The 16169-nt window shown below is 35.5% G+C and overlaps 1 protein-coding gene across 4 annotated transcripts in view; it reads left to right on the top strand.

Annotated features, from left to right (window-relative positions):
• Positions 1-7101: 7101 nt before the first annotated feature.
• The window catches only part of pax2b (paired box 2b), a 37842-nt gene continuing 28774 nt past the window's right edge, over positions 7102-16169 (top strand). For 2 of the 4 annotated variants that reach the window (XM_048170914.1, XM_048170916.1), the window contains exons 1-4: positions 7102-8098; positions 9147-9312; positions 10830-11027; positions 14510-14589. In XM_048170914.1, coding sequence (XP_048026871.1) covers positions 8056-8098; positions 9147-9312; positions 10830-11027; positions 14510-14589 — 487 coding nt within the window. In that variant the 5' untranslated portion in view covers positions 7102-8055. Of the gene's footprint in view, positions 8099-9028; positions 9313-10829; positions 11028-14509; positions 14590-16169 lie in introns of those variants that run through there. The other 2 variants (XM_048170913.1, XM_048170915.1) reach the window with 1 other exon arrangement.

The following is a 16169-nucleotide window of genomic DNA, read 5'->3' as shown; positions in this document are numbered from 1 at the left end:
CTAAAAAAAAAAAATTATGCAAAATGATCAGAACGTTCAAAATATAATAAGCATGAATCAGAAAATTAAAGGCACATTTAAAAAAAAAATAACAAGCATGAATCAAAACCTTAAACACATTAAAAATGATATTGCACAAATCTTAAACTTGTGTTTGTGTTCTTAAAAGTTGTTTTCCTTGGTTTTATTTCTCTGTACTTTACATTTTCTGCTCATATTTTACTCTTTTGTACGCTTGTGCTGTTTTTCTCTTTGCTCTTCTTTCCATGTTCTGCTCTTGCTTTTCCAAATGTTGCAGTTTGAGTTTCATGTAAATTAGGGCGGGCTTAAGCGTCACCATTGGTCCACTAGTTCTAGATTGACAGAGAGGGACATCACTTCAGTGCGACGCTTATTATTTTTTGATCCGTGACCACAATACTTTAGGCGGGAATTTAATCCCCTACATGCATGACGTAGACAGAAGCACCGATCCAGTGTCTACAAAGTAAACGTGCAAAGACTAAGTCAAACGGCCTTTACAAAAAAAGGTAAAACAATGATGTCAGATGATTTTGAAGTTGGAGGAGAAAATGAGATTGAGTTTTTCCTCCTACCGCGGTACTTCCACCTACGTCACGCGTGACCTTTCCAACGTGATTATGTAATGCGTGGCACATTGCAGAGCTAGTGCAAGACGAGCATTTGTGGTTAAAAAATATATAATTTTTTTTTTTTCCTCTTGCAGCAACATCTGTACTCTGATGATGAGGGCGGGGCAACCTGTCACTCACATGAGATCCACCAATAGCAAACCACAACCATCCAACCAGTTCCCCACAGACAAAATCAAGCCCCGCCTTACATTTGTTCTTGTTCCAGAAGCCGTTTCACTCGAATATACGGCACAATAGGGAAGAAAAGGCAAGCAACTTTCATTTCATGATTCATTATGCAAGTATGTATTGTAAAATGAACTAAACACAGATTCAATTTAAACACTGAAGTCAGTGCAGTGGACACAGTCTGGCTCTGTTCCAAAACCTAATGAGCTGTCTATGTAGGCAGGATTTTAAGGTACTACATGTCATGCACACTTCTGGCAAGAAGACTATATTTAGGCAGTAAAATGATGCTGCCTTCTAAGAATCATTTAAGCCATATTCAAGCTATTTTAATTGAAAACATTAACTTAAAAGTAATGAAATACTCATAAGAAATATTCATAAAATAGTTAAGTCAAATCATCATATTAGAATGATTTCTGAAGGATCATGTGACACTGAAGACTGGAGTAATGATGCTGAAAATTCAGCTTTGCGTCGCAAGAATAAATTACATTTGAAAATTTATTTAAATAGAAGACAGTTATTTAAAATTGTAATAATATTTCACAATATTACTGTTTTTACTGTATTTTTGATCAAATAAATGCAGCCTTGGTGAGCAGAAGAGACCTTTTCAAAAGGAGAAATAAAAAACGGACTCAAATGAGACCATATTATAAGTGTATAAAATGATGGAGATCTCTTCTGAAACTCTAGAGGAGAAAATCTGAGAAGTTTATAGCCAAAATAAGTATTAAGGATAACGCTGTGACATCCAGGAGAACAATTTTAAATATTTATGAGGTTTTTATTTCTTATATTGCGTAATAAAAATAGTTTGTCTCGCCTATGAAGAGCACATGTTGTGTGCAAGTATGAAAAACTACATGAGAAATAGTGAGAAAGATAGACAGAGCCCAATTATTTATTCAACTGATAAACACATTTATTTGTTTACCTGTCAAAGCCTCGTCTCTCAGTGAGGGGTGGAGGACACTCTTCTACATTCCCCTTTCAAAGAATTAACTACAAATGATTCACACAACAGTGGAATGTTTGTGTCCGGATAAATGATGAGAGTATTAGCATAACTACAGGCTCTAGAAGAGACCGTGTCTGATGCCACGGGCCGCGGGGATGAGAGATTATGCCCAAGGGCCGACTTGGACAGACGGGCTGGTTCCCATATTGCACCGGGGTGCAAAAAAGCTGTTTTTTGTCGCTTCAGAGCAGCGCAGCTGTGTGACACACACACACACAGTCACTATGGACCTGCTTTAGGGCAAGCACTGGGAAAACTGGTCTGTCACCATCTTCAAACTTGAGATCATTAGCTAGTGACTACAGTCAATGTCTAATAAAACATCTCTGATTTGAGATGTGCTAAGAATAGATCTGCTCATTTCACAAGAATGCTTTTTTAGTTCAGATGAGAGACAAATTTGACCAGTAAAGCGTGAACGGTTTAAGGACTTATAATTTTCCATTTTCCCTTGACAGCAGCAGTGAAAAGCCCAGGCATAACCCCAACACTATTTATATTTAAACACTTCAGGGCACATTTAGGAATTCTTTCTAAATCTGCATATTGTATGAACCACTGACTCTCATGTGCTGGATCTTACCTCCCCTGTGTGTTTAATATCAGACAGATTAACCTGATTATTAGCCTGTGGGACGAGATGAGACATGAGCTGCAAGTTACACTATATATTTTTTCATCATCATTATTATTATTATTATTATTATTATTATTATCATTTGTGACCCTGGACCACAAAACCAGTCATAAGTCGCATTGTAATATCTAACAATACATTGTATGGGTCAAAATTATCGATTTTCAATGCCAAAAATCAAGATCATGTTCCATGAAGATATTTTGTATGTAAATATATCAAAAATGTATTTTTTAAAAGTGGATATGCATTGCTAAGGACTTCATTTGGACAATTTTAAAGGCGATTTTCTCAATATTTAGATTTTTTTGCACCCTTTCAAACTCAGCCAAATATTGTCCTATCCTAACAAACCATACAATACAATACATCAATGGAAAGATTGGTTATTCAGCTTTCAGATGATGTATACATCTCAATTTAATAAAATCGACCCTTATGACTGGTTTTGTGGTCCAAGGTCACATTTAAAAGTTGTTTTAAGTTTTTTTTTTCTACCTGCAAAACGTCACAAAATAAGAAAACAAGCACATGCATAGTTTATATTATATTATATTATATTATATTATATTATATTATATTATATTATATTATATTCCTCATAGAATCGTTTTACCAGGTTTTATGTTTAGGCTTCTTTGATTTGGAGTATTAAAGACATAAAAAGAGAGCGAGAAGGAGGGACAGAGACAGGAATCGTCATCCTGCTGTTGTTTCATCTGTGAAGAATTTCTCATTTCGTTTCCTAATTTATATTTTCGGCGTATTGCGTTTTACGACCGGGCTCTAAAAGGCATATTTCTGCGAAATCAGGTTTATGATCTAAAACGTGGGCTGAGCAGTAGTATAGTTAAATATTGAACTTTCATTTCGCGGCGTAATTTTTGGTGCTTTTCATGGGTGGCAGTAACTTTCAACAGCCGGTGAATGAAGTCGACACGAGCCGAACACACACACACACACACACTCCTCACGACACAAACACTGAACAACCACGACTGAAGATAAATATAATAATATATCGAGTACATTGCTTTCATTATAAAGTGCTGTAACGAGTTTTTATTGATCAGGAGTAGGCCTAATATTAACAATATCACATAATAACATTTTCACATACTTTTATATAGGCTACATTTCCTTATTCCTTTGCAAATTCGGTTGAATGAAAATTAGGCTACATTTTCATAATTTAGTGAATGAATGAATGAATGAATGAATGAATGAATGAATGAATGAATGAAGTGTGCCATAATTCGCCTCATTTGTCACATTAATATGTTCTGGTATATATGCATATAGCTCTCCTTTAGGTCTACAAACGCATCGCGCACGTGTGTGTGTGCGCGCGCGTGTACGTGCGCGTGCTTCCATTTACTCACTAATATGCCTTTTTTAATAGACAACATATATCTAACAGCTAACCGATTCACCTTTTAATTTTGGGCCTAAATGGCGAGATCAATGGAAAACTGTTGTAATGATCTAATTAATTATGTCGAAATTAAAAGCGCGCGCAGAATCAATCTCTCGCGTGAAGCCTCCATCTGTCCCCTCACAACACAAGCTCGAGGGCCAAATCCCTTTATTTGACACTCTCGTCTTTGAGATTATGGGGTTTATTATGGGCTGTATTTTCGTTTTATTGTACAGCAAATGGGGGTTTATTTTTGTTAAAAGATTGTAATGTCACTTTAAAGTTCAAAAGCCAAAAAATAAATAAATACAAAAATAAAAACAGCACTGATGATATATTGTGCCCATATCTGTCACTAAGATATATTTTATGAAAGAAATGCATTAATAAAATGAATAATAAATTAACGAATTGTTACTATAAATTACAAAGGGAATAACATATTTTAAATACAAGAAATAATATTTTATTAATAATTATTTTAGTAGGCCTATATGGATATATGTTTGTATGCTACATTCTAAAACTTCTGGGTTAAAAACAACCCAAGTTGGGTTGAAAATGGGCAACCCAGCGATTGGGTTGTTTTAACCCAAAATGTTCTGGACAGTTTTATTTAACTCAACTATTGTTTAAAAATGACTGGGTAAAAATGGCTGGATTAAAATTAACCCAAAATAGGTTGGAAATTAAAAATGACACATAATTACAAGAGGCAACAATAATAATCAAAAGATAAACATTTATTAACAAGCAATTAAATAAATGTTCACTTACTAAACATATTAATAAATGTTAATTTCCACATATTGTGGGTTCATTTTAAGCGAGCAATAGTCATTTTTAAATAAAATAGTTGGGTTAAATAAAACAACCCAGCAGGTTGGATCAAACATTTAACCCAACCGCTGGGTTAAAACAGCCCAATCACTGGATTTTTAACCCAGTATTTTTTAGAGTGATGGCAATATTAAGCGTTATGAACTTAAAACGACAAAACAAAATGGACGAATATCAACTCTTCGCCATCAAAAACATAAGATGACACACATATAAATCTATAGAGTTGCACACATGTCGTTTGGAGTCAGACCCGGTAATGAAGTGCTCGCGCTCTGATCGATCAGTGACGTTACCATGAGAACGGGAGGCTGAGAGAAGGAGGAAATATCTTCACCTCTGGCGAAACGAGCTTCCTCAATGCTCAGCAGAACGGCGCGGAGAACAGAGGAGAACCGGAGCGGAGAGATTCATCTTCGGGACGCGTGTGTGTGTGTGGTTCGGCTGGAGCTCACAGACTCCGAACAGCGCTGGAGAGAAGATGGATTACTCACTGTCAGCTCGCGAGGCCATAATCAAATCAAGAACCAATATCTTTTTTTTTTTTTTTTAAGATTCTACATTTGACTTCGCATCGCTTGTAGACTTCTAATATATATATATATATATATATATATATATATATATATATATATATATATATATAGTTGCACATCCTCACGTGGGATTATTAAGAGTTTTTATTTAGATACATAAAATCATAAATGTATGTTAAAATGTGACTGTTGCATATATAAATAAGTGGCATTAATCTGTAAAAAACATGTTTGGCTTCATCATGTCTGTAAACCCCTGACGGACTCAAATACACAACGCCTGCTATGATTTACAGTGTCTGCTCAAATTCAGTGTGAAATTTCTCCAAGGGTGACAAAAACACTAACACTTAATTTTAGAAGTCTACAAAAAAGCGCAGAGAGCACGAGGGCAGGGGGGAAAGGCTGGGAGGGGGTCTCACAGAGAAAAAGCCCTAGCTTTGGGGAAGGTGTGCAACGGAGGGTGAAATTAGAGCCCGCAGTGCTACATATTGTACCAGAAGCTCCTCCAAAAACACCAGGAGAAAGAAAAATCATCCTCTAACCTAACTAGGAGGCAGACTAGCCGACCTGCCCCCTGCGTCCCTCAGAGATCTGTCCAAAACACTTCCACTTTACCGCCGCTTCCGCCAGTCTTTATAGAGGCGAGGAAGTATTTCAGTCTTTGTTTATATTTCGTAAACATAAAATATATAAAAAAAAAAAAAAAACCTGTCATATTGTTAAATATTGTATGAGGTCATTTTGTGTGCATTAATATTTTAAATAAAATTATATTTTCCGATCCATTTCAGCTGAAATTACATTTTTATTTGAATATATATATTTTAAATTATTTAATTTTCAATTATTATTATTTTTTTTTTTAAATGACACCCATCAAATAACAAAAACATTCTGCAATACAGTTCGTTTATTACATTAGCACTCACAAATTATTATATATTTATTTTTAAATTTTTATTTTATTATTTTTGTATTTTTTTTTTTTTTTTTGTAAATTACAAATAAAGCGATGTGAATCCTTTGCAGGAACAACATCGAACACTAAACACGTAAAATACTTACAAAAAAAGTTGGAAAAAGTTTACTTTTTGTCCATTTTTTTCGGCTGATCTAGACAGGTGCATCTCGAAAAGGTCATTTCTGAGTTTTTCTGTGGCCAAAAAGATATTATAATATTAATATAATAACATTTGCATGCATTTGCATTTCTTAAAGGACATGTAATTGCAGCAATAACATTATAATAATATTTACATGAAAAAAAAAAAATCATTGCACCTAAAACTGAAAAACCACACTCTAAAAAACACTGGGTTAAATGTTTTTATCCCAATGGCCGGGTAAATATAGGACAGAACACATGTTGGGTTCATTTTACCCGACAAATTGGGTAATTTAACCCAGCATAATGGGTTGATTCATTTTACACTAGCTTTTTGTACCTCATACATTTCGTATTTCATACTTACAATGTTTGATTAACTTAAATCCTCTATATAATTCCTATAATATTTTACAGTATAGACTATTTTATATCGTTTTTAATACATATTGCCTTCAAAGTCTGTAACTAAATACTATAGGGTGAATTCAGGGTGATTGGGACACTTTTTCCACTGGGGAAAAGTGTTCCAATCAACCTAAATGCACCGTATATGTAATATATATTTGTGTAACTTTGCATCATATATATGTATAATGTAACTAAACCGTGTCTCAGGAGGGTTTGGAGACGATAGAGCGCCACCTATAGTCAGTCTGTGTCTCTGTGACCCGATCCAGAGCTGCTCATCACCGCAGAGACGAGCGCAGCAAATCAAAACAAGATGGTGTTTAAATCAAACCATAATCACACCATCGACCTCCCCATTAATGACATTAGCGCTGTGCTTTTCCAGCAAGATGCTTATTTGGCATTATATTTCGAAGGCCACAGCTGTGAGCTTTTATTCTGAGTGTTAATATGAGATGTTTAAGGTGACCATGTTAATACAAATGCTCATATTACGCATGTAATTACCTGTGTGCTGTCACTGTACCAACCTCGCTACACAACTGATACAGGCTAATTCATTGATAACATGACTTCTTCAAACTATTATCACAAAGAAAAGCAAATGATTTGCTCTCAATTTCCACTAAACTCTCATTCACTCGGAGGTGAATGTTTCTCCCTCCCCTTTTTGGAGTGACAGGCGGATGGAGCTTCATCTGAGCGAATCACAAAGTGCTGGAATCTACTGCCTTTGTCTGATACACTCACCCGTAGTGGCGAAAGGGGGTCCGCGTGAAGGAGGGGGCTGGAGCTTTTACAAACCAACACAACCGACCCAAGTCCTTCAGTCCCGGGCCGTGTGCGCATGCAAACGCATCGCGTTGTTATTGAGGGAAAGGTGGGCGCAGGAAACCCGCAGTCTCCGATGGTTCTGCTGTCTGTCATCCATGCGCAGAACCGAAACACAGCAGCCCAGCACCTGCTAACCGAGACCACCGGGATATAAGAGATACTAACACGCGGATGGATGGGACGAACGCTGGGAAATGAGTTCTGGGGAAAGCATGCATGCTGAAAACATTTAAACATTTCCTGCTGACCTCGAATATACGGTCATGTCTGACACCTGACAAATCCTGCGTCCATTTGCAACTTTCCGAAGTTCCCCGCTCCTCGGCTGGATTCACGTTACATCTTCGTTTCTTTCAGTTGTTCTGAGTGTAAGAAAGACGAGACGGCGACTTCAGTTGACTATCTGTCTTTTCTCGGTTATCCGATGGATATTCACTGTAAGGCAGACCCCTTCTCCGCCATGCACCGTGAGTTACACTGGAGTTTATCTGGAGAATGATGTTAAGATCGTCACTGGAATAGGAAATTATTAGGCTCCCTGGAAAAAAGACCTAAATTACACTCTTCTTATATTGCATTTATACTATAAATAAAATAGTATAAAACAGAAACAATAAAGAACTCGGGTAGGCTAATAATCAAAATAAATGCGGCTGAGATGAGAAAATTAAAATATGCGATGTGCATATCACTATGTGACTATTATTTACAAAAAGGAATGCAAGATAATGCCAAAATATTGTAAGCATATTGGGATAATTCCATTTAGCTTTACAGTAGAAAATATATTCAAAACAAAAAACTGTACATGCTTAATGTTTCTGCATCAATCTATGGACTTTTAATTGAATTCAAATGGAATGTTTTTTTAAACAACCAATTGGGATTAACTATGTAATTTGATCAAACACAACTGTTTAATAATTCATATCTAGGGAATGAAAACAATAAATGCTCGTGTAATTTAATCGCTCACCTACGACTAACAAACAACAGTATTATTTCAACAAGAACATCCAACCAGAATAGATTAATGTACATCACTAGAAAAGAAAAATGAAAATAAACATTTATTTTATTTGATAAACGCTTAAAAAGCTTCTGATAGTGATTATATTTCCGCCAGTGTGGATTTAGGGACAGTAAAATAACATTACTCTTTTTTCTAAAATAAATATATACGCATACATATAGGCCTATTAATGTTTTAAACAATAGCATTTAAATATAATACTTTTGTGTAGGTTTTCGCTGTGAAAATAATGCAGACTAATTATTTTAATCATTGCACCGTCTATTTATTCAGTAATTTAATGTGAGTACAGACAGGAATTCATTATCACAAACTGCGTTTGATTGTAATGAACCTTTCTGATGGTTGATAATTCGTGTGTCGCCACACAGAACGCGTCGTCTGTTAATTAGATGAATGTGACATGACTTCTGCCGGACGTCACCGACGGCCTGTATGTAATGTTATGTTTTGGGTGCTTGTTGCTGTTGTCTCCGGTATAGGGCACGGGGGAGTGAACCAGCTGGGCGGGGTGTTCGTGAACGGAAGGCCTTTACCTGACGTTGTGCGCCAGAGAATCGTGGAGCTCGCGCATCAAGGGGTCAGACCCTGTGACATCTCGAGACAGCTGAGGGTCAGTCACGGCTGCGTCAGCAAGATCTTGGGCAGGTGAGACCCTCATACGAAATACGACAACGTGATATTTAGCCTACCATTTAAGATCAACGCATCAGTTGAGGTCGTGTATATGTTTTGTGCTGTGACCGAGTGCCCACATCTGGTTTTTCCACATTTTTAATCTTTTTAACCGTCACTAATTTACAATCCAATTTTAAAGTGTACACTCTAAAAAAATGTTGGGTTAAAAACAACACAAGTTGGGTTGAAAATGGACAAACCCAGTGACTGGGTTGTTTTGACCCAGCGGTTGGGTTAAATGTTTGCCCAACCTGCTGGGTAGTTTTATTTAACTCAACTATTGTTTAAAAATTACCGTAATGTTCGCTTAAAATGAACCTAAAGTATGTCGGAAATTGACATGTATTAATATGTTTAATAAATTATAATGTATTAATAAGTTTAATGAATAATGATGAAACAAACAATTATTAAATTGCTTATTAATAGGCTAAATGTGCACCTTTTGATGATTATTGTTGCCTCTAGTAATTATGTGTCTGATTTTTAATTTCCAACCTATTTTGGGTTCATTTTAAGCCAGTCATATAGTCATTTTTTAACAATAGTTGTGTTAAATAAAACTACCCACCACATTAGGCAAACATTTAACCCAACCGCTGGGTTTGTCCATTTTCAATACAACTTGGGTTGTTTTTTTAGAGTGTAGCCTATTCATCAATTAAACTGAGCTCATAAAACACTGGATGCATAATAATACTTGTATAAAGAATTAGCAAAATGCTGCATTAGATTGACGCACCCAATACACTGTCATCAAATTAAAACATTTGCCGTTTTAACAGCACAGAATTGAGAATCATAGAAATGTGCATTTTTTCCCCTTGATTACTAAATCCTAATCTGAGATAAACAAAAACTAAAGAGTCGCCTAATGAGCTTTGAAACTCAGCATTATGAGATCTGTGATCATTATTATTATTATGTCCACAAAAACTGTTTTCATCTCAGACTAAAAATCCCAAAATATTTTAAATGCCCTTTGTTTTTCATATAGAAAAAAGAGCAATTCATTTGCTTTTAGTCTATCAGAACTGGGCCTTAAAAAGACCAAATATTTGACCACTGATTTGAATGCCTTGAAAGGATCAAATTAATTATTAAAATTAATTTGTTATAGTTCAGGGTATTTCAACAAGGTCAAAACCAGAAGTACAAATGCTAATGAGTTTGTTCAGTCATCGCTTGTCCATTTTATTAAGTGTATTAAAAAAACATGTCAGACAAAAATACGTAAAATTCGTTTCAAGCTTCTTTTTTTATCTGAGATTAATAAGTAACTAAAACAGATGGTCTGCTTAATGTCCTGCTGCGCAAAATTTTAAATTAGTATTCTAATCATATGATAATTTCCTACTAGTACTGCTATGGGCCGTGTTAAGTAGCTTAGATAAAACATTTTCATGGCTTTGTTAGCACGCATCTGTTGTTTATTGTCATTAGGTTTGGCCAGGTTATGAAAGTCAGATTTACACTTGTTTCTGCAGATATTACGAGACTGGCAGCATAAAGCCTGGAGTCATCGGAGGATCCAAACCCAAAGTCGCCACGCCGAAGGTGGTGGATAAAATAGCGGACTATAAAAGACAGAATCCCACCATGTTCGCCTGGGAGATCCGGGACAGGCTGCTGGCGGAGGGGATCTGTGATAATGACACCGTCCCCAGCGTCTCCTCCATAAACAGGTCAGAAGAACCGAAGCCGTCATTTAACAATAACCAGTGTGTCAATTATTCAGTGACTTGTATTTGGCGTCTCTAATATCATGCGTCAAACTGCCTTAGACATTTTTTACAAAACAAAACATGTATGTGATATTCTTTTGTTGTGTAAATCTGCAATAGGCCTACAATTATTTGACAATAGGCTTGTGTTCTGTCCCGATACTGATCCTACCGAAAGTGCACGAGCTGCGTATGGTTGCTATGGTTACCAGGTGAAAGCAACGTAGCGAGCGTCTATTTAGCTCAACTCGTAATCGTGGATTTAAACCTTTAAATGAAAAAAGAAACCCCAGACATTTGAAACATACCTATATTTAAATGAAAAACTAACTAATTTAAGTAACATTTAACACTCCTCAATTGGGGCAAACAAGGATAAAACAACCGTATAAACTTTAATCGAGCAGCTTTTCCTTTTTTATACGCAGTCTGATCGCCATTCAGGTAAAAAAAGAAAGAAAGAAAATTATTTACACAACGTTTAACTATTTGCTTGCTGCTTTTCAACACTATAAAAATGCTGGGTTGTTTCAAACCATGTTTGGGTCAAATATGGACCAACCCAACCGTTGGGTTTAAATTGTTCATTTAAATTTTTGAACCAACGGTTGGGTAAATATGGACAAAAACAACCGTTGGGTTTAAATTTTTCATTTAAATTTCAAAACAACCGTTGGGTAAATATGGACAAAAACAACCGTTGGGTTTAAATTTTTAAACTAACGGTTGGGTTTGTCCATATTTCACCGAAACACGGGTTGAAACAACCCAGCGCTTTTTAGAGTAATTTTGAAATAATACATTCTAGTAGTCATCAGGTATTTTGGTTGATATTAGTCTGTCTGTTGTGTCAGCATAGAGGTTTGTTCTGTGGTTTGCCGGTGGTCTTGTGTGTAATTCAACCCCCTGCTCCAAAATACCGCAACAATGACAGACTGAAGCTCTAAAATCTCATCTGACCGAGTGAAAACCGATCAATGAACGCTGATCAGACCTGGTAAAAGAGACACAGAGCTGCTCGATTAGAGTTCATGCCGTTATTAATCGGTTCCTTCTATTTTCCAAAGAAGAAGAAGTAACGAGGCTTTTCATATTTTCACCCCTTTCCAATAGACTAATGGGATAAAGGATGTATTCTCATGCTTATTTGTGTTTACATAATTATTAATCTAGAAAATAAATTCTTAATGCATACGTTTTAATGCTGTGAGTGAAAATGTTATTATATAAGACGGTTTTATTTTTGGTCCTTTATATTAGGTGGCCTTAACTACTTAAAAAAATGGTGCAATGTACTTATTGTGTTCACATTGTGTGTGGTGTATTTTCTACTGAGGTGGGATTGGGGACAGGATTGGTGGTATGGGGAGGTGTAAGTATATATATAAAGTACAATATATGTAAACAATAACTGCATTGTATCAAAAGTCTCATTCAAGTGTAAGTACATAGTAGTTAAGGCCACCTAATATAAAGTGGGACCTTATTTTTTAACATTTTTTTCCCTCCAACTGGAATGATATCAATAATGCACACCTATAAATTACAATATAGGAAATCTACAGTATGCACAATCCACAATCCAATATGATCCTATTTACATCCTTAAATTGGTGTTTTGGGGTGGTATGTTAGACTTGTGTGGAAAATCAAAACGGTAAAAAGAAGCAGTGAGGCGCTGAACTTTGGTTAAGATTCACTCTTCCATAAAACCAGACTCTGCATTACATTTTAATGAGTCGATGGCGAAGAATAGAGCGCCTCACACAACAGAAGAGAAGGCTAGAAAAAATTCATTTCATGCCTCATGGTCACCTAAAAAGGGCCGTTTGAATGTCTTTTGACATGAACTTGTGAGATAAATGCAAAATGTACGTTAATGTAATTACCGAAGCCCTTAAACGTCTCTAAAGTCTAATTGAATTCAGTCTGGATATTTTGAAACAGGAAACAGGTCTTTGTTTATGAGGAAAATTAAAATATGAATGTGGGTAAAAGACTTTGATGAAGCACAATTTATTCCATCTTTATGTCTGTTTTTATATGTTGATATACTCATGAATGAAGCCCTGTCTGGATCCTTGAATAAGGCTGAAACCAAACTCAGTCTGTTGATAGAACATATAATAATTTGGGAATCATTTCTGAAGTCAGTTTGATGAAATACAAGAAGAGAGTCAGTTTCACCCGCAACCTTTTATTCATTAAAGAGAAATGTTGCTTGTTGCAAAGTTGTGTGCAAACTGAGCCCGGCCTGTTGACAGTGAGAGGATGTTCAGACCTCAAGCACTTTTCTTTAACATACATTATTAAGTGTTACAGAGTTCCTGTTGTACTAAAGTGTCTCCACAGCCAACAAGTGACAGCACTGAAACCGCCAGACTTATAAAAACCACCTCGACGGCACTCAATACTATTGATTCACATGTAAAGCATTTTTAATATTTCTTAAGAGGATTTTCAGACACAACCCAGACATTAATTCGCTCTCCCAAATGACTTATTCAATAACAGAAACATAGATTCTGGATAAAGTCTGCAGATTTATTCTCCCCAGGCCATGCGAGAGGGGTCATACAATGGTTTTAAAGAGAGAAATGAAATATAATATCGATATGTTGTCATTGTTCTTTCCTTTCAAAGCCCCGAGGACACATCCCTAAAGCTGGTGTTTATTTCAGCAGATATCAATATTAGCAGCACGCTCATTTAAATGGAAATACATATGCTCTTTGAATAGTATCCGCGGTCACAGTGTATATTCTAAATATTTTTACAATCGATAATCTTCATGGGGCATGAAATGAAAACTATGCCATGGTTTTTGCATGTATGTTGCATTTGTCTGCTGAAACAGAAGCAGCACCACCGGTGATGAATAGATCTAAAGTTTACAAATGAGCACGACAGCGGGCCCTTTTCCCAAAGTGCCGTTCAGATTAACAGAATCAAATGCTGGCGTAAGCTTGTACACCGCACTGAGCAACTATTGCTTTCCTGTCACATATAATTTATAGCTTTCCATTTGCATCCAGGCACCCATGTGGCTAATTCCGAACTTTTTATCCTAGAGTCTAGATCAATAGAACCTCATCCACACTAGAACCGAGCCTGAGGCTCTCCTCAGGACCGAAACGCACACCGAGAGCGCCGTGAGGACGATTATCGAGGTGAATTGTTGTGATTTCATGCTTTGTTTGCAAGATCACTCAAGGCAAAAGAGCTCAGAGAGCTTTTCGCTATATCTCACCTTAAAGGTACAGCGAGTCTGCTGCTTCTCGCTCGGGTAAACGGGATCTGGATGTCTGCGGTTATCCGTTCTGTCAGATCCCCCCTGCTCGGGGATATATAAAGTAAATCTGAGATTATCAGAGAGAGACAGACAGACTGAGACATTGGCTCTGGAGTTCCATGTGAGTGAACGTACTGTATTTACTGTGCAGGATCATTCGGACGAAGGTTCAGCAACCGTTTCACCCCTCGCCAGATGGGACATCTCTTTCCACCCCAGGACACACTATAGGTAAGATCACATCATTAACTCCAGGGGCCATTTTTGGACCTTTCTGGACAAGGTCAACCCCTCCAAATCAAATCAAGGGCCAAACCGTTCTGCTCCGGGGGAAAATAAAAAACAAAATCCCATTCCCTGTTTACTATTTCTTAGTGATTTAATTGAAAGAAGTACACACACTAATCTTTTACTCTTTATAAATCATATCTGAATCTATAAAACCCGTCAAGTTACGGTAACTCAAACCATTTAAGTTTTAAAACCAATACGTATGAGTACTGTAAACACACATGTATATTATATTTTAATGTTGGTTTAGTCAATCATTAACTCAACTTAAAAATTTTAAGTTTATTCCACTCATTCAGTTTGAATTCGGGTAACAAATCTAACTAAGTCTTAACAACTATATAGCTACTTAAATGGTTTGAGGAAACTGATTGCCTTAAATGGTTTAAGTTCATCAAACTCAAAATAATAAAGTTACATAAGAAGTAAAACTAACATTTGTACAAAGCAATGATGACAGAACAGGAGAGGCAACAGTTAAATCCAAAAACTACTTTAAACCTGCGAATGACAAGGAATGACATTAAATACATTTATACTGTTCCTTTTATTGATAATATAAAATATTAATAAAATAATATAAATATTATAAAAATTAAATATAAATAAATAAATATAAAACATAATTATATATATATATAAATATATAATGAAATATAAATATTATATATTAAATTTTATATAAATACAAAATAACATATTAAAAATAAATATGTTAATAATATTAATAACACATACTAATAATATTAATAAATTAATATACATATAATATATATATATATATATATATATATAAAGCAGCACAACTGTTTGCAACATTGATAATAATCATAAATGTTTCTTGAGCAGCAAATCATCATATTAGAGTGATTTCTGAAGGATCATGTGACACTGAAGACTGGAGTAATGATGCTGAAAATTCAGCTTTGATCACAGGAATAAATTACACTTTAATATATATTCACATAGAAAACAGCTATTTTAAATTGTAATTTTTTTTTTCGAAAGTTTACACTATATTTTTTGTTAAAATACATGCAGCCTTGGTGAGCAGAAGAGACTTCTTTCAAAAACATGAAAACTTAAAAATCTTATCGACCACAAACTTTTGAACAGTATACATCTATATAAATATAACATTTTCCATATTTATTTATAATATTCCTAATTTAAAAACAAACTGAAATACATACTATTTTGCCATCTACATTATTTTCTTTGCAAATCCAGTGAGAGTTTTACCTCAAAATTGCTCATTGTTGCAACCCAGCAACACCTAAACACACATCCAGACTTAACGAAGAAATATTTACAATTCTTCTTCGCTATTGTAAGTGACAAATCAAATGCACGTAAATCAGTCGTGTGACAGACGGTCAAATTTTCTTGCATCCAGTGAAGCTTGAGATGCTTTGAATTCATGCTGGAGATCATGATCATCAGGTTTTGTTCATGTAGCTCCAGTGCTGCTGCTATTCATGCAAAAGAGGCTTCATGTTCATTTTTACATTTAAATTATG

Source organism: Megalobrama amblycephala, linkage group LG20 (genome assembly GCF_018812025.1).
Source record: "Megalobrama amblycephala isolate DHTTF-2021 linkage group LG20, ASM1881202v1, whole genome shotgun sequence".
Classification (NCBI taxonomy): domain Eukaryota; kingdom Metazoa; phylum Chordata; class Actinopteri; order Cypriniformes; family Xenocyprididae; genus Megalobrama; species Megalobrama amblycephala.
The sequence above is the reverse complement of the archived record's forward strand: the minus strand, read 5'-3'. Positions and strand labels throughout refer to the sequence as shown.